The sequence below is a fragment of the Schistocerca americana genome, chromosome 11 (assembly GCF_021461395.2).
Source record: "Schistocerca americana isolate TAMUIC-IGC-003095 chromosome 11, iqSchAmer2.1, whole genome shotgun sequence".
NCBI lineage: Eukaryota > Metazoa > Arthropoda > Insecta > Orthoptera > Acrididae > Schistocerca > Schistocerca americana.
Window position 1 is genome coordinate 152,250,016 of NC_060129.1, and position 19,484 is coordinate 152,269,499.

At 40.6% G+C, this 19,484-nt stretch overlaps 1 protein-coding gene across 2 annotated transcripts in view; it reads right to left on the bottom strand.

The window, feature by feature from the left end:
* The window catches only part of LOC124553735 (peroxisomal carnitine O-octanoyltransferase), a 263,361-nt gene that overhangs the window by 63,248 nt on the left and 180,629 nt on the right, over positions 1 to 19,484 (bottom strand). For both annotated transcript variants that reach the window (XM_047127665.1, XM_047127666.1), the window contains exon 10: positions 16,766 to 16,889. In XM_047127665.1, coding sequence (XP_046983621.1) covers positions 16,766 to 16,889 — 124 coding nt within the window. The remainder of the gene's footprint in view (positions 1 to 16,765; positions 16,890 to 19,484) is intronic.

Here is a 19,484-nt window from a genome sequence, read left to right on the forward strand (position 1 = left end):
ACGAGGCCACACTATAAAAGTATCATCCACATACTTCCAAAATATAATTGCTTTAAGAGCAGCTGATTCAAGTGCTCCCCCCCCCCCCCCCCCCCCTCCGAAACCCTCCATGAAAAGGCTGGCCACCAAAGGAGACAGAGAGCTGCCCATGGCGATGTCAGTCTCTCCAAAATACTATCAGTTGAACATAAGAGAGGCTGTGGATAGAGCATGCCGAAACAAAGCAGTGATGTCTGCTTGCCAATTAGTGCCAAAGAATCTGCAAGAGGGACCTTTGTAAAAGCTGATACTACATCAAAGGTTACCAAACAGTCACAAATGCTTAGATGGAGAGTCCCCAGTCCATTGATTAACTCAGCTGAGTTATGGATGTGATGCGGAATTTTTCCACCGACGGACTCAGCAACAGAGTGAGAAGATGTTTGGCTAAATCAGCTGTAGGCACTCCAATGTTGCTCACTATTAGACATAATGGAACACTTTCCTTATGAATTTTTGGAAGGCCATACAGTCTTGGTGGTACACAACCGTGTGGCCTTGACCTCTTGATGTTCTCTTGAGGTAACGAGGAGGAATTTAACAGTGTAGAACATTTCCATAGCACACTTCCTGTAGCATTGTAATCAATCCTCCAATACCAGGTGTACCAGTATGAAATGAGCGATTTTTATGAAAATGAAACACTAATTTTGAATTGAAAAGTAAAACCATTTTATTCAAAGTACTGACCATTGCTTTCTACACATTTTGACCACCTTTCTGGCAATTTGTGGACACCACGCCAATAGAAATGTTCGTCTTTTGAAGCAAACCAGTCAGACACCCAATTTTCGACTTCTTCGTAGGAATCGAAGTGTTCCTCAGCCAATGCGTGTCCCATTGATGAAAACAAATGGTAGTCGGAAGGGGTCAAATCTGGTGAATACGGCAGGTGGGCTAGCAGCTCCCAGCCAAGAGTTTTGATTGTATCCTGAACCAGTTTTGCTTTGTGTGCAGGTGCATTGTTGTGTAAACAAGTTACTTTGCCACGTCTTCTGGCCCATTCTGGTCTTTTTTCGATCAATGCATAGTTCAAATTGATCATTTGTTGTCTGTAGCGATTAGTATTCACAGTTTCACCAGGTTTTAGAAGCTCGTGATACACCGCACCTTTCTGATCCCACCAAACACGGAACATTGTCTTCTTGTCCTCTGGTTTTGCAGTCGATGTTGATGGTTGTCCCGGATTAACCCACAATTTTTCCCGTTTAGGATCCTTAAAATAAATCCATTTTTCTTCGCCAGTAACAATTCGATGCAAAATTGATTTTCTTTCATGTCTTTGAAGCAAAATTTGACAAATGGTTTTTCGGTTTTCCATCTGTCTTTCATTCAATTCATGTGGCACCCATTTTCCACACTTTTGGATCTTTCCCATAGCTTTCAAACGGTCAAAAATTGTTTGTTGTGCAACATTTAGCATTGCTGCCATTTGCTTCTGACTCAAAGTATCATCACCATCATCCAATATTGCTTGCAATTCGGTGTCTTCGAACTTTTTTGGTGGTGTTCCACGTTCTTCATTTTGAACATCAAAATCATTATTTCTGATCAGTTGAAACCATCTTTTGCATGTTGCTTCTGATAGAGCATGATCACGATATGCCTCGACAAGCATTCGATGTGACTCTGCAACACTTTTTTTCAAATGAAAACAAAAAATGAATTTTTTTCGCATATCGTCACTTCCTGGTACAAAATTCGACATTGTTAACATGATGAAAACGTATCATGTTGTTTGTTCCATGACTTGATGTATACTAAATATCTTTGACAGATGTCATACCAACCAAACAAAAAAAATTAAGGCTCATTCACAACAAATTTTCCCTATCTACACATCTGTATCTTAACACTCATTTCATACCAGTACACCTGGTAGGGAGAGTCTCAGTGTCCTCTTGTAGATTTTGTAGTGCAGCCTGTTCTCCAGAGGTTACGTTGCTGCATTTAGAGGGAGGCTTCAAAAGAGCATCGCAAGTTTCCCTTCTTATTTCTTCTGCAGCATCTGAAGCAAGGCGTTGTACGGCTTCTTCAACACCACTCACAAAACTAATTACAAGCAGCGCTCGAGGCGAAGATGCAAAACTGAGTCCCTCGCTTAATACAGAAAGCACTGCTTTGTCCAAATTTTTCTCTGTGAAACTGACAGTGGAACATTATGCAGTTATGTTTCAGGGTGATGACTGCTGTGGCAACAGACAATTCTGACATCTGCTGAAAACGTGCATCCTTTTGGATCCAATCGAACTTGGCTGAAGTGACTACATCCGCCCACCCCACGATACAGCAGAGAGAAGTTCTGCAGCTTTTAGATGTAACTGGTACGATTCTTCTGAAACAGCATCTACACTACTGGCCATTAAAACTGCTACACCGAGAAGAAATGCAGATGATAAACGGGTATTCATTGGACAAATATATTATACTAGAACTGACATGTGATTACATTTTCACGCAATTTGGGTGCATAGATCCTGAGAAATCAGTACCCAGAATAACCACCTGTGACCTTAATAACGGCCTTGATACGCCTGGGCATTGAGTCAAACAGAGGTTGGATGGTGTGTACAGGTACAGCTGCCCATGCAGCTTCAACACGATACCACAGTTCATCAAGAGTAGTGACTGGTGTATTGTGATGAGCCAGTTGCTCGGCAACATTGACCAGACGTTTTCAATTGGTGAGAGATCCGGAGAATGTGCTGGCCAGGGCAGCAGTCGAACATTTTCTGTATCCAGAAAGGCCTGTACAGGACCTGCAACATGCGGTCATAAATTATCCTGCTGAAATGTAGAGTTTTGCAGGGATCTAATGAAGGGTAGAGCCACGGGTCTTAACACATCTGAAATGTAACGTCCATTGTTCAAAGTGCCGTAAATGCAAACAAGAGGTGACCAAGACATGTAACCATTGGCAACCCATACCGTCACGCCAGGTGATACGCCAGTATGGCAATGACGAATACATGCTTCAAATGTGCGTTCACTGCGATGTAATCCAAACATGGATGCGACCATCACGATGCTGTAAACAGAACCTGGATTCATCCGAAAAAATGACGTTTTGCCATTCGTGCACCCAGGTTCGTCGTCGAGTACACCATCGCAGGTGCTCCTGTATGTGACGAAGCGTCAAGGGTAACTGCAGCCACGGTCTCCGAGCTGATAGTCCGTGCTGCTGCAAATGTCGTCAAACTGTTCGTGTAGATGATTGTTGTCCTGCAAACGTCCCTGTTGACTCAGGGATCGAGACGTGGCTGCACAATCCGTTACATCCGTGTGGATAAGATGCCTGTCATCTCTACTCCTAATGATACGAGGCCGTCGGGATCCAGCACGGCATTCCGTATTACCCTCCTGAACCCACCGATTCCATATTCTGCTAACAGTCATTGAATCTCTACCAATGTGCGAGCACCAATGTCACAATACGATAAATTGCAATCGCGATACGCTACAATCCGACCTTTATCAAAGTCGGAAACTTGATGGTACGCATTTCTCCTCCTTACACGAGGCATCACAACAACGTTTCACCAGGCAACGGCGGTCAACTGCTGTTTGTGTATGAGAAATCGAATGGAAACTTTCCTCATGTCAGCACGTTGTAGGTGTCGCCACCGGCGCCAACCTTGTGTGAACGCTCTGAAAAACTAATCATTTGCATATCAAAGCATCTTCTTCCTGTCGGTTAAATTTCACGTCTGTAGCACGTCATCTTCGTGGTGTAGCAATTTTAATGGCCAGTAGTGTAGTCTTTGTCCTGTACAGCAAATCCTCTCTTTGACTATATCATGACTAGCCTTAGTAATCTTCTGTGCAGTGGCAGTCTTCACAAAATCTGTCACTCCGACAAATTTTGGTGTTATGCCACGGTCCCAATATCTCAGCAAAAAGGTTAAAGAACTTAACAGTTTTGCTCCTCTGCAAATTTCAAGTAAAAATGATTTTCTGTTCACCACCTAAGATTGCAGACCTTTTGGGAGTGGTGATGGATGACTTATTGCGGAAGGCCAGAAGTTGCAAAATACATTGCAAGTATGGTACGGCTTACACAGGGCAGACCGCACGCACTGTGAAAGATCGCTGCACTGAACATCAATGTTGTACTCACCTTATACAACTCAGCACGCCGGGTATTGCCAAATACTGTATTTTCAACAGACATTCAGTGGAGTATGGCAGAACTGTGATTCTGACCACAGCCACATCTTCTTGGGACTGTGTTATTACAGAATCCTGACAAACCGTGACAGCGGCTACCAGCTGGACAGTGCGTGATACCCCACCATCTCCACGATTTGCTCTAATCGAAGACTGCAGGGAGTGACAAAGGCCGCAGTGAGCAGTAACGTAGAGGACAGCTGAGTTCCACGAGCTGGTTCCACCGGCAAGCGTGCTGCCACTGGGAAGTGTGGTCCGTCTGTCAACTTGAATTTTGACATATACATGCAGCATGTTATACAGGACAGAACAGACCCAGACCAAGTTTTCATCAGTCTTTGATGTCTCACCTGAAGATGACTGGCAGGTGCCCAGCTGAAATATCATATAGTGAGTTAGGCAACAACTGTGTGTAGGCCCGAAATTTGTTTGAATACACACATTTTTTTATGTCTACATTTATAACTTTGTTTACATCATCATGTATACAAATGAGGTTTATGGTTTATGGGTTTAAGGTATACAAATGTGTCCATATGAAATACATATGTACATTGCACCTGTATCCGAGTGGTGTTGGTTCGAAAATGTTGTGCTGATTTTGTCACTTTTCTGTATAAGTTATTCTTTTGAAAAATATGGCTGTAAAAATACTTTTGTATTTATTATTGAAACATTTATTTAAAATATCACAAAAATATGTAAATTAAATCCATTTGTTTGTGATATAAATATTGTCTCTGAAAATATTGGAGTCTTTTGAAGCATTTTGGTGTGAAGTTGCATAAGGAGCTTTACCATGAATAGCACATACAAGACAAGAGGTTTGACCTCCTCTTCAATGAATTAAAAGTTTTGACTAAACTGTGCAAGACAGAAAGCAAAAGACTGTTATGTTTCATTTAAAAATGGATACTGATGAAAAGTCAACCCCGGAATTGTGTTTTACCAAGCAAGATGAATTAGACAATCAAAGATCATTTAAAGTTATGAGTAATCTGACTTCTTGTCTTATATGTTCTCGAGGTATGGAAAAGCATGGTACAAACAAAATCACAGTAGATACTTGTGAGGCTTGCTAACTACAGCAACTCTGTTGTTGTTGTGGTCTTCAGTCCTGAGACTGGTTTGATGCAGCTCTCCATGCTACCCTATCCTGTGCAAGCTTCTTCATCTCCCAGTACCTACTGCAACCTACATCCTTCTGAATCTGCTTAGTGTATTCATCTCTTGGTCTCCCTCTACTATTTTTACCCTCCGCGCTGCCCTCCAATGCTAAATTTGTGATCCCTTGATGCCTCAGAACATGTCCTAACACCCGTTCCCTTCTTCTAGCCAAGTTGTGCCACAAACTGCTCTTCTCCCCAATTCTATTCAATACCTCCTCATTAGTTATGTGATATACCCATCTAATCTTCAGCATTCTTCTGTAGCACCACATTTCGAAAGCTTCTATTCTCTTCTTGTCTAAGCTATTTATCGTCCACGTTTCACTTCCATACATGGCAACACTCCATACAAACACTTTCAGAAATGACTTCCTGACGCTTAAATCTATACTCAATGTTAACAAATTCCTCTTCTTCAGAAACACTTTCCTTGCCATTGCCAGTCTATGTTTTATATCCTCTCTACTTCGATCATCGTCAGTTATTTTGCTCCCCAAATAGCAAAACTCCTTTACTACTTCAAAAGTCTCATTTCCTAATCTAATTCCCTCAGCATCGCCTGCCTTAATTCGACTACATTCCATTATCCTCATTTTGCTTTTGTTGATGTTCATCTTATATCCTCCCTTCAAGACACTGCTCTTCCAAGTCCTTTGCTGTCTCTGACAGAATTACAATGTCGTCGGCGCACCTCAAAGTTTTTTTATTTCTTCTCCATGGATTTTAATACCTACTCCAAATTTTTCTTTTGTTTCCTTTACTGCTTGCTCAATATACAGATTGAATAACATCGGGGAGAGACTACAACCCTGTCTCATTCCCTTCCCAACCACTGCTTCCCTTTCATGTCCCTTGACTCTCATAACTGCCATCTGATTTCTGTACAAATTGTAAATAGCCTTTCGCTCCCTGTATTTTTACCCCTGCCACCTTTAGAATTGGAAAGAGAGTATTCCAGCAACTCTATTAAATCATAATTTTCAATATACTAAAATACGAGGCATATTAGAAGCTACTGCGCAGATAATGAATTTTCAAAAATATTTGGAATCTGTAAATCTCCACATCCACACAACACTAAGATGAGCAAGTTTTACTCCTTTCCAATAGTCTGATTTGCATCTGTAGACAATTACAATTAGGCATTTATAATTACTGATAATAACTGCCACTCACAAATGAATATGTAAAACAGGACACATAGGAGTAAAATTAACATTTAGGTCTTAGCACAAAATGCGAACGACAACATTGTATGAAAAGTGACGCAGTATTCACCAGCTGAGACTGGCAACAAGTTCAGCATGCTGCGCCCACCCTGTGGGTATCCCTCCTGTGTGGTCTTGACTGTGACTAACATTGCATGCTACTTAGAGAGAAGTTAGAGAGAAACAACTGGTACAGACAATGGTTTCTTACAAAGGAAATCTTTACAGTTAAAATGGAAAAAAAGGTATTACCGTATTTACTCAAATCTAGGCCACCCTCGAATCTAAGCCGCACCTGAAAAACGACACTCGAAATCGAGGAAAAAAAAATTTCCCGAATCTAAGCCGCACCTGAAATTTGAGACTCGAAATTCAAGGGGAGAGAAAAGTTTTAGATCGCACCTCCAAATCGAAACAAAGTTGGTCCATTGTAACATGAGACACAATTTAGGTCGAATGGATACAGCTAAGATAGTTTGGTTCGAGTCATAATCTTAACAGTTAAGCTTTACGAAGTAGCCATTGCTATGCGTCAGGCACTCCGTCCGTATTTATACAGGTACCCTTCCTTTTTCACGTGCTTCGGCTGGTTTGATTCGATTGCTTATTTTGGTTTGATCTGGTAAGTGCCATTCTCTTTGTTATAGGTGTTTACGTCACTCTAAGCTGAAAATGCATTACTGTACTGTGTCATGCACTGTTTGTCGCATTCTGATAATGAGTGTTTATGCCCTGTCGCCGCTTGCAGCATGGCTTGCTTTTGTGCGCACTACCGCCGCTTACAATAAAAAAAAAAGAGAGGAATTGTCTCATAAGTGAAACAATGGCAAGAGACTTATTTGTTGTTACTTACACTGCTGCTTTCTTTGATAATGATCAAAAAGAACCAAATAATAGACTGTGTACGATAGATTATGTTCTGAACGAGAGTTTAGCGAAAATTTTTCTCCGTTTGAAAATCTTTGCAGACACCTCTTAAGTACATTACATTCTGCACAGAAATTAGATTCACCTTAGACTTAAAAATCTAGTCAGTTGCTGTGCTTCATTTCTGACTGTATCACTATTCAGCATAAGAATAATAAGAATATAAACATGACATGATAAGCATATTCTCCCGCGTTTGCTGTTGTCTCACTCTTGTTTTGTAGTTTATTACGCAGACAGGATTTAAATGAGATAGCAGCAAACACGAAAGAATACATGGCATAATGTTTACATTCTTCTACCTTTTCTTTTATTTACTGACGCAGAGGTTTTGGCGCCAGTATTTATCTTTGTCCCTGCAAAGCATACCTGTATAGTGGTACATATATTCGACAGCAGAAGTTAGTTGTGGCGGCACCTACCAACATTTTTCAGAACTTCCAGTTACTTTGCTCTCAATTCTAAGCCACAGGCAGTTTTTTGGATTACAAAAACTGGAAAAAAAGTGTGGCTTAGATTTGAGTAAATATGGTACTCAAGAGCAAAGACACAATAAAATGTTTGGCTAAAACTGGGGTTTATAAAATCACCTGCAAGCTTTTTAGGTTATTATTATGTGACTACTGGGCATCACACCCACAGAAACGTGTGTGTGTGTGTGTGTGTGTGTGTGTGTGTGTGTGTGTGTGTGTGTGTGTGTGTGTGTGTGTGTGTGTGAGAGAGAGAGAGAGAGAGAGAGAGAGAGAGAGACATATTATGTTGGTGCATAAGTTTGTATTGTTTTGTTGGTTTAGGTTGTTTTGGGGGGAGGAGACCAAACAGCGAGGTCATCAGCCTCATAGGATTAGGGTAGAGCAGGGAAGGAAGTCAGCCATGCACTTTCCGAGGAACCATCCCAGCAAGAACCTGGAACGATTTAGGGAAATCACGGAAAACCTAAATCAGGATGGCCAGATGTGGGATTGAACCGTCTTCCTCCCGACTGGGCCTCCAGTGTGCTAATCACTACGCCACCTCGCTCGATTTGTTTTTGTTTCGAATGCTGGTATTCCGCTTGCTACGGGTTTATTTATCGATGTCTCTTTTTATTTGTAGTTCACTGTTGCTATTTGACATTTGGAGATAGTGAATGGAGCTATGGATGCTAGAAAACTGGGTGCCAAGTGGAAAAATCTAAACATTTTCGACACATCTCTAAGAGTTCAATAGGGGCGACAGCAGCGGAGGCAGCCAGCTCTGTGTACGGGGATAATGCCGTGGAACAGAGCACGGCAAGAAAATGGTTCTCTCATTTCAAGGAGGATCCTTTTAAGAAAGATCGTTTTGAGGAGGATCGTTTTGAGGAGGATCGTTCTGAGGAGGATCGTTCTGAGGAGGATCGTTCTGAGGAGGATCGTTCTGAGGAGGATCGTTCTGAGGAGGATCGTTCTGAGGAGGATCGTTTTGAGGAGGATCGTTTTGAGGAGGATCGTTTTGAGGAGGATCGTTTTAAGGGGCTCCGGAAAGGCTCAAAATCATGAAAAGTTCAATTTTTACTTTTATGCGTTTTCTGAATCTGCAGACTATTACCTTTTAATAGATATATAATTTATTCAATTCCGAAGACTACAACTATTTTTAAATTTTTTTTGAAATGTGTTCTTCATGGGCGTGACCCACTGTGGCGCTGTTAAACTGCTGTCAAATGGTGGTATTATTAACGTCCGTGTTCGTCAGGTACATTTTAGTGATGTGAGATAAAGTATGTGTTGTGGCTAACCTGTGATGGTTCAATATATATCGCTGGTGTGATTGTCGATTGTTTCATGTTTATTTACTCTGTCGTTATCTCGAAAATATTCGTAATTAATTCTGTTTCTTGAGTCTCTGTTTTGTTGAAGTATAATAATGAGTAAAAGTAAAGTTATTAGAAATCCTCTGAAGGCTTTTAAGAAAAGGAGAAATGTTGGAAAGCCAAAGGTATGTGTTATTACTGTAAACAATAAAGACGATAACCAAGTGAGTGAACCTAGCCTCTCAAGTACACCTGCCCATAGCAGTCAAAGTGGGAAAGAAAATACTTCACAGAAGAAGCTTGGTTCAATGAGTGAAAACTATGAATGTTTTATGGGCGAATCGGATGTGAATGAAATATTTGATATGTCGGTTCTCAAAGGAATTTTTTCAAACTGTGTAAGATGTATTCATTGTAGTGAAGTTGGTCTGGAGCTCTCCATAATAAAGCACGTAGGACTTGCTAGTGAAATACAACTGAAATGTGATAAGTGTTCATACATGACCACCTTTTGAAACAGTGTTGCAGTAACTGCAACTGAAGAAAATGGTAGCAAAATCTACGAACACAACATTAGATTTGTTTATTCCTTGCGTTCAATTGGTAAGGGTGCTACTGCAGGTGCAATTTTCTGTGGCATCATGAATCTTCCAAATCCCCCCCATGACCTATAATAAATTAATAGGGTCTAAAGTAGAAGATGTCTGTATAGAATCTATGAAGAACGCTGTGGAAGAGGCAGTAATGGAAAATAATGGTAACAGAGATTTGACTGCAGCGTTCGATGGTACCTGGCATAAACGGGGACACACATCTCTTCATGGTGTAGTATCTGCCACCAGTATGTATACAGGGAAAGTTTTAGATGTAGCAGTAATATCAAAGTACTGTCGATGTCCACAAAAATATAAAGGTACACATGAAAATAATTGCAAAGCTAACTATAGTGGCAGTAGTGGAGGAATGGAAGTGGCTGGTGTTGCCAGTATATTCCAGCGTTCTGAGGCGTGTGATAAAGTGTGATATGTTAATTACCTTGGTGGCGGTGATTCTAAAAGTTTCAAACATGTTCAAGGACTGAAGCCCTATGTTGATGATGTTGTAGTGCAGAAATTTGAGTGTATTGGACACGTACAGAAGCGAATGGGAACAAGACTTCGGTGACTGAAAGTTTCGTACAAAAAACAAGAACTCAGTGATGGTAAAGGGTTGGATGGGAAGGGAAGGTTAACTGACAATGTAATTGACAAAATACAGAACTATTATGGAATGGCTATTAAGCAAAATACACAAAGTGTCGACGAAATGAAGAAGGCTGTTTGGGCTCTTTTTTTTCATACTTCTTCAACCGATGAAAATCCCCAACATAGCTTGTGTCCCAAAGAAGAAGACAGTTGGTGTAAATATAACAAAGGATTGCTAACTGGTGAAGTGTACACTCATAAGCATAGTCTGCCTCATGCAATAATGGAGGTGATAAAACCTATTTTCAGAGACTTAGCAGCACCTGAACTGTTGAAAAAGTGTATTCACGGAAAAACTCAAAACCCCAATGAAAGTATAAATAGTGTTATATGGTCGAGAATCCCCAAGACTGTATTTGTTGGAATAGAAACACTTCACTTTGGTGTGTATGATGCTGTTGCGACTTTCAATGATGGCAACATTGTAAGGTGCAAGGTATTTAGAAATATGGGAATGAAGATAGGTTCTAACATGGTACGAGCGATGCTTGCTTTAGACAAGGAACGCCTTCGGGCTGCAGACAGGGCTGTAAAGAGTCTAGAAATACAAGCAAGAGTAAACAGGAGGAGGAACAAGAGGAAGCTGGAGGAGGAGTTTGCAGAGGATGAAGATAATCCATCCTATGGACCTGGAATGCACTAAAAAGTTAATCCAATCTTTGTCGCTCGATTCCCAAAACTTTTATTTTCTCATACTAATTACATGTTTTCTAAGGATCTTCCAAACATATTTGTTTCAAACTTTCAGTAAATGTTACACAGTACCTACTGCATAATTTAACACAGCCTTTTTCCAAAAAACTGTATATTTTTGAATATATAAATAAAAATAAATATAAATTGCAAAAAAATGTTGTGAATTTTCATTACAATTGAAAAAAAATCATCTTTAATAACTGAACTAAGATTTTGTAAAATCCCTGTGTTAAGTTGTAGCCCATATTCCAATAAATAATCTGTAAAAAGTTCAACTTCCTACCTCAAATGCTTTGTGAGGAAAGATGTAATTTATAAGCGTTATTTTAACATTGCAAGTGTAGGGCGTTCCGGAGCCCCTTAAGGAGGATCGTTCTGGCATTAGTGACTGTCCGTCTTCAGTAGGACTTTTAGAGTTTGATGAAGATCGTTGAAACACATTAACCCACAATGAACCGTGTCAGTGTACTGGAGAACTGGCAAATGTGATGAACTGTGATCTTTCCAACACAGTGCAACATTTGGATGCAGTGGGGAAGGTTCAAAAATCAGGTGTATGGATACCGCATGCTCTAAACAAAAATCACAAAAATCTGCGTGCTCGTCATCAACTGGCTCGTGAGCAACATCGACTGTGCCTATCCTGTATCGTTTCTGGCGATCAGAAATGGTGTCTTTATGCTAATATACAGAAAAGAAAGGAGTGGTTGAGTTCAAACAAAGTAGCAACTCCCCGTACACAGACCTACGCTCATCCACAAAACTTAATGTTATGCATCTGGTGGAACAGTGACAGTGTGGTGTGCTACGAATCACTTCTCTGGGGTGTAACCGTCACTGCTGACATTTCTTCTCAACAACTGATCCCTATTGCTGAGAACAACAGCCAGAATGACTGCGTGAAGTGATGCTACTCCACATTAATGGCCACTTGGCATTCTGCTACACTGACAAAGAACACAATACAGGAGTTGGGTTGGCAAGCTATTCTGCACGCACCTTATTCACCTGATCTTGCGCCTTCAGATTTTTGCCATTTGTGCGCTATATCAAACAACCTGCAAGGAACTTCTTTTCCAGATGAAAATGTGCTCCAGACATGGTCCGACGAGTATTTTGCTCGAGGTCACACGATTTCTACAGCTCCAGAATCAAAAGTTACCCCAGCATTGACAGACTGTTGTAAATGGTGAAGGATAATATATTATTGATGACTGAACTATGTGTTAAGTGTATCTGTTGTGTTTATTAAACTTATAACTTCTGGAAAAATGCTACAAACTAACACACCAACCAAACACAAATAAAATGCTTAAATTTTGAAAATTAATAACAAAGTTGTAATCTTCAGTTTTTCCCAGAGTACTTTTTGTTGTAACAGTGCTCGGGCATACTGCCAGTTTGTGACATCCAGTGGGCCAATTGGACACTACGTTTGATCAAAAACAAAGCCGATTTTACTGCTGTATGATGATCCTCTCACACACGCTTAACTACAACAGAATTTTCAAAAAGGTACAGAAGAAATGGACTACAACAAAGTGAGAGTGAAGGGAAGATTATATGGTGGAGAGGCAGATGAAAAAGGATCAGAATGCTCAACCAGATGAAAAAATTCTCTTATGCAACCAGCAGAGGGACTAGAGTTCTGCCAGTTCACACCTCTCTTAAAACTGATGGGCCATAGAAGAGTCAGAATTCTGCCAAACTTAAACTTCGTATTCTTTTTTCTGTGAGCTTTAAATATGTGAAGATTTCTGTACAATCACATTATATAAATGCACAGGCACTCTCAATCTCAGAAAGAAGTAGCCATCGAAGGGTTTATCTGAGGTCAGATCGAAATTGGTCATGTTAAGGCTCATTTACTGAGACTGAATTTACTGTCCTGCGGTCACATAATACAACACTCTCTTTCCTACCGGACTATTTCTTAGGATACTTAGCAAGATAATTATCTTTGAAGAACCTATTCCATCTGCTATGACTGTGTTTTGTCATCTTGGAACTCAGCTTGCAGAATATGTACACTAGGAAAGAAGTAATGCGATTCCGGGCAGAAGAAGCTAACAATAATTCCTGGTATAAGATTACAGGTCAGGATTGATCTATGAGGTCTTGAATATCTTATTTGTATCCGTCAGTTGGTATGGAGAAATTGAGATTTGGGGGATTTCTTTATATAGTTTTGCATGATTAAGTCCAGACGCTACGCAAAGCTGTCATTTAGTTACGTGCGATTTGCGATCTGTTATGTGTTACTTTCCGATAATAAATCTTTTTTTTCCTGATTACCATTACAATATAATGATGATAAATGTTTGAAATCATTTGGAATAATATTTTAATAACTATGTAGATGACGTGACGTCATTCGTTTACTCTTAGGGGGAAAAAAAGGGAAAAAGAAATTGTGGTAATTGCGCATTTATTGACGGTCAGTGTCGAGATCAGTGATTAAGATTCCAGAAATAATTGATTTGACAAAGTTCAATTGCACACCATTGTGTAGGGCGAATTATGACCTTGAAATTGGTTGTAGATGTATGCAGGTCAATTTCGTGAAATGCTAGTAAGTGTCGTAAGTGTGTCGTGGTATCAAGACTGCTTTCGCGCCGCCGATGGTTTGCTTTAAACTCACGAAAATGCAATTTACGTGAATTGTTAATTATCGTGAAAGGGTAGAATATTTGATGAGCCATTGTGGAGGACGTAAGTTTGGATAGAAAGATCATTTCAAAATCCAGTATAAGTCCTGTTGATCGAAGTAGCCTAGCAACCCAAAAGCTCATACATGGTTATCAACAGACACTGTGTACTATTTTTCATGCACATGTTTATACTCTACATCGAGGTGTGGACGATTTGTGGGTGCAAAATAAACATTTGAAAGCATTTGATTATAAGTGCTCGTTACAAAACATGTTTTGAGCCTGATTAAGAGTAGCTGGTTCTTAAAGTCTCATAGGTTAAGTGAGGCATAATATCACACTTAAATAATATAGCATTGAAACCCACTATCTTTATACTATATTTAGCTAGCTATTATGGAATCAGGTGATACCATCGCTGTATAGCTGTGTGTTGTCAACAACAAATAGGTAAACACTAACATAAACATTTCTCATGCTTTGATATCGACGAGGGAAAGAAGAGACGACAATGACGACATACACGTATACATATACAAAGGGTATACATGGCGCCTTACAATACAACAACACAACGGACGTCACGGTATACTGGAACCGAGTGTAGAATGGGATACGACATTCGAAACCAAGTGAAACATTTCAATTTTACAGAGTGTAGAAAAGGAAAGTGTGTTTATGCATTTAGAACATTCTATGAAATAGTGAAACATTCTACAAAATAATGAAACGAGTACCATCTACACCTTTCCTTGCTTTTATAGACTTTGAAAAGGCCTTTGATGCGATCAGTCACCCAGCTATGTTTCCAGCTCTAGAAGAACAAGGAGTAGAACAGGACTATACCAAAATCCCACATAACATTTACAAAACCTCCACAGCCTTTGAGAGTGTTGCCAAAGATACTGACGAAATTCCCATTGAAAAGAGTGTAACGCAAGATGATTCTATATCTCAAAAATACCGAGTGAACAGAAAGTCAGTATAAATCTGAAAACTGAATAAATCACAGAATAATGTAGATAGAGAGGTACAAATTGACACACATGCTTAGAGTGACATGGGGTTTTATAGAACCAAAAAACCACAAAAGTTCAAAAAATGTCCGACAGATGACGCTTCATCTGATCAGAATAGCAATAGTTAGCATAACAAAGTAAGACAAAGCAAAGATGATGTTCTTTACAGGAAATGCTCAATATGCCCACCATCATTCCTCAACAATAGCTGTAGTCGAGGAATAATGTTGTGAACAGCGCTGCAAAGCATGTCCGGAGTCATGGTGAGGCATTGGCGTCGGATGTTGTCTTTCAGCATCCCTAGAGATGTCGGTCGATCACGATACACTTACGACTTCAGGTAACCCCAAAGCCAATAATCGCACGCACTGAGGTCTGGGGACCTGGGAGGCCAAGCATGACGAAAGTGGCGGCTGAGCACGCTCATCACCAAACGATGCGCACAAGAGATCTTTCACGCGTCTAGCAATAAGGGGATGGAGCGCCATCCTGCATAAACATCGTACGTTCCAGCAGGTGTTCATCAGCCAGGCTGGGGATGATGCGATTCTGTAGCATATCGGCGTATCTCTCACCTGTCACGGTAGCACTTACAAAACCAGAATCACGCATTTCCTCGAAGAAAAAAGGCTTGATAATGGTAGATGTGGTAAATCCAACCCATACCGTGACTTTATCGTCATGCAATGGAGTTTCCATGACAGTTCTAGGATTTTCAGTAGCCCAAATCCTGCAGTTGTGGACGTTGACAGACCCTCGGAGTGTGAAATGAGCTTCATCAGTCCACAACACGTTACTCAATCAATTGTCATCTTCCGCCATCTTTTGAAATGCCCACACCGCAAATGCCCTCCACTTCACTAAATCGCCAGGTAACAGTTCACGATGCCGATGGATTTTGTACGGATAGCATCGGAGTGTACGCCTAAGTGCCAACCAAACAGTAGTGTATGGAATGCCGGTGCAACGTGCGACTGCACGAGCACTGACTTCCCCGTGCATAGACGAACCTGCTACAGTCTCCATTTCTTCCTGAACTGTCTCAGCAGCATTACGCCTTGTGCTCGGTCAGCCACTACGGGGTCTATCGTCTAAACAACCTGTGGCTTCGAACTTTGAAATCATTCTCGCCACAGCTGCATTTGTCAATGGACCTTTACCCGTTCGAATCCCCTTCCTATGGCAATAGGATCGTAATGCTGAACTAGCACATTCGCCATTCTGATAATACAGCTTCACTAAAAGTGCCTTTTCAGGTAACGTCAACAAGCTGCGACTGCTGGCGCATCTGATTCTGTCTCTCATTACAGCTCCTCTTATACACGATTGTCATGCGCGGTCACTGACGTTTTGCTGTCCAGCGCTATCTGTCGGACATGCTGTGAACATTTTTTTACCTCTCCATCTACATTATTTGGTGGTTTATTCAGTTTTCAAATTTATATTGACTTTTTGATCACCCGGTATGACATAGCGCTCACATAGATATCCTGTGAACAAGATCAGAAAAGTTTCTGCATGCACAGAGGCATTCAAACAATCATTCTTCCCATGCTCCATATGTGAATGGAATGGGAAGAAACCCTAATAACTTGTACAACGATACGTACCCTCTGCCATGCACCTCGAAGTGGTTTGCAGAGTTTAACTGTAGATGACTTCATTCTGAGCAGTGGCTCTTTTTCTACAGCATTCTGAAACCAGTTGAAACTGGAACTTTACGTATGGACACCCTGTACATCTGTGCTTGCTTTTCTGCACCTGACAGTATAGCCACTTGTCAGCACAGCACACAGACTGCGCACACAATTGAGCACATTCAAGTGCCAAAACCCAGTCTCTATACCACAGCTGACCCTGTCGCCACTCACATTGGAGGTCCCGTTGAGCATCGATCGAACCCATTCCAGTTGCTCCGTCGTGCACGAGCGCACCGTTTCCGTACGGCCATTGTAGTAGGCACGCGTCGTAGCTGTCTCGTACACAGGTGCAGCTCTGGAAAAAATGAAAGGCAGATGTGCCCAATTATACACAGCATGTAAGAATCCAACACTGTTACTGCCCTTACTGCTTGTAATACTGACAGAGTTGCTTTCTAGATGCAGATGGCCATCAATCAGTTGCAGAGAGACCTGCTGACACATGGCTTCAATGTACTTTATAGATTAGACACATAGTCCATTTCATAAACGCAAAGTAAGGATACCTTACTGAGTGATTAATAATAATAATAATGAAACTTCCTGACAGATTAAAACTGTGTGCCGGACCAAGACTCGAACTCGGGACCTTTGCCCTTCGCGGGCAAGTGCTCTACCATCTGAGCTACCCAAGCACCACTCACGCCCCGTCCTCACAGCTTTACTTCTGCCAGTACCTCGTCTCCTACCTTCCAAACTTTACAGAAGCTCTCCTGTGAGGTCGGGGTGTGAGTCGTGCTTGGGTAGCTCAGTTGGTAGAGCACTTGCCCGTGAAAGGCAAAGGTCCTGAGTTCGAGTCTCGGTCCGACACAGAGTTTTAATCTCCCAGGAAGTTCCATATCAGCACACACTCCGCTGCAGAGTGAAAATCTCATTCTGAATAATAATAATAATAATAATAATGATGATTATGATGATGATGACACAGAAAATACAACACATGTACAACAGACACCACATTCAAAATAAAATTTATAGGACAAATCTCAGAAGCATTTGAGATAAACACAGGGGTCAGACAAGGACATGGGCTCTCACTGCTTCTATTCAACATGGTCTTGGACAAAATTATCAAACAAGGGAAAGAAAGAGTGAAAGTGATTCAGTTAGGAAAAACATCTGCGAACAAAATAATCGTAAAAGCCTGGCATTTGGAGATGACTTGACAATACTCACCAACAACAGATAAGAAGCACAGCAAGACATACATCAAGTATTGGCCAAAACAAGTCTACAGATATTATAAGAAAAAAGGCAATGCATGAAAATAAAAAAAACCAACACACACGGTATGCACACAAAATGTGAAAAATTTAAGTGTGGAAAAAGTATGAAGTAGAATATATAGAAATAAGAGACTAAAACAAGACATCTAACACAGGAATAACACAAAAACTTCAGAAAGTGTAAAAACTCACATGGTCACACTACGAATAAAAGAAACATATCACAACAGGTCAAACTCAGGCACTACAATACAGTTTTACTACCAGAAGCACTATACACATTAGAAATGACCACAACTGGAACATCAGATATCACAGAGACACAGACAATGTAAAATCCTCAGAAAAGTTTTTGATGAAATACACATAGGCAGTGTATGACTGAAGAGAGCAACCAAAGAATAAGACACACACACACACACACACACACACACACACACACACACACACACACACACACAGTCATGAGCAGAAAATGCCAGCTAACATACATAGAAACAACAACAGGCTCACAGAGAAGATTTCTGACGTAGTAAACATCTCAGCCAAAGAATCTAGTTGGCTCTAAGAATTATAAGACAACATAAAACAAGCAAGAATCACTAGAGAAATGATAAATGAAAGTGACAAATTCAGAAACAAAGTTATGAATACCACATCTAAAGCAGAAGAAAGGAAGAAAACAGGGAAAATATGGATGGAACATAGGAAACAAGAACACAGTCAAAGAATGAAGAGATTTTGGGAAGAGAAAATAAGGAAGGAAATGAGAAAAAAATTGAACAGACATGTAACATTAAAGTTCAGACACTGTGTTAAGTGCAAAAATGTGTAAGACAATCAACAACAACAACAACAGCAATAATAATAATAATAATAATAATATGATGATGATGATGCTGATGCTAAAGACTATACCACACATTACAGCTACATTTAACACATTTGCACACTCGGGATATCTGAAAAGGCATGACCAGGTTGACAAAAGAATCCATCATAAGTTCGAAAAGCAGTATTACTTTGCGGAAGACCTTCCTCAATACTACAGGTACTGAACATTTGTAGGAAAAGGAAATGTCAATAGTTACTATAACTGCAGCATGATAACCAATATAATAATCTATTGTAACCAGCCTGACATAACAGTAATCAATAACGCAAACCGTGCCACCTTCCTTATGGACTACCATAATTTACAACCCAGCTGTAATGAGCGAAAATGGCCCAATACGGGAACTTGGCGAATGAGGTAAAAACTGTGTGGGAACACAAGTCTGTACACATTGTCCGTGTGGTACTATCAGACACCAGCACTGTCTCAAAATAGACTGTGCAGAGAACACAAAATACTTCAATCTGTTTACAGCTGAAAATGGCACGGATTTAGAAAGCACCACCTGTGTGAAACTCAGCTTGCACTTTTCTCACACATTATGGATGACGGGCAACAGGCAGAGTTCATGTTCCTAGATTTTTGGAAAGTACTTGAGACAGTGCCCCATCCCAAACTTTTAATGAAGCCCAAATGTATAGAACAGGTTCTCAGACATGTGAGTGGTTCAAAGACTTGTTAAGCATTAGAATGCAGTATGCTGTCCTGGATGGTGAGTGTTCATCAGAGTCAAGAGCATCATCAGGAGAGTCCAGGGACGTGTAGGAGG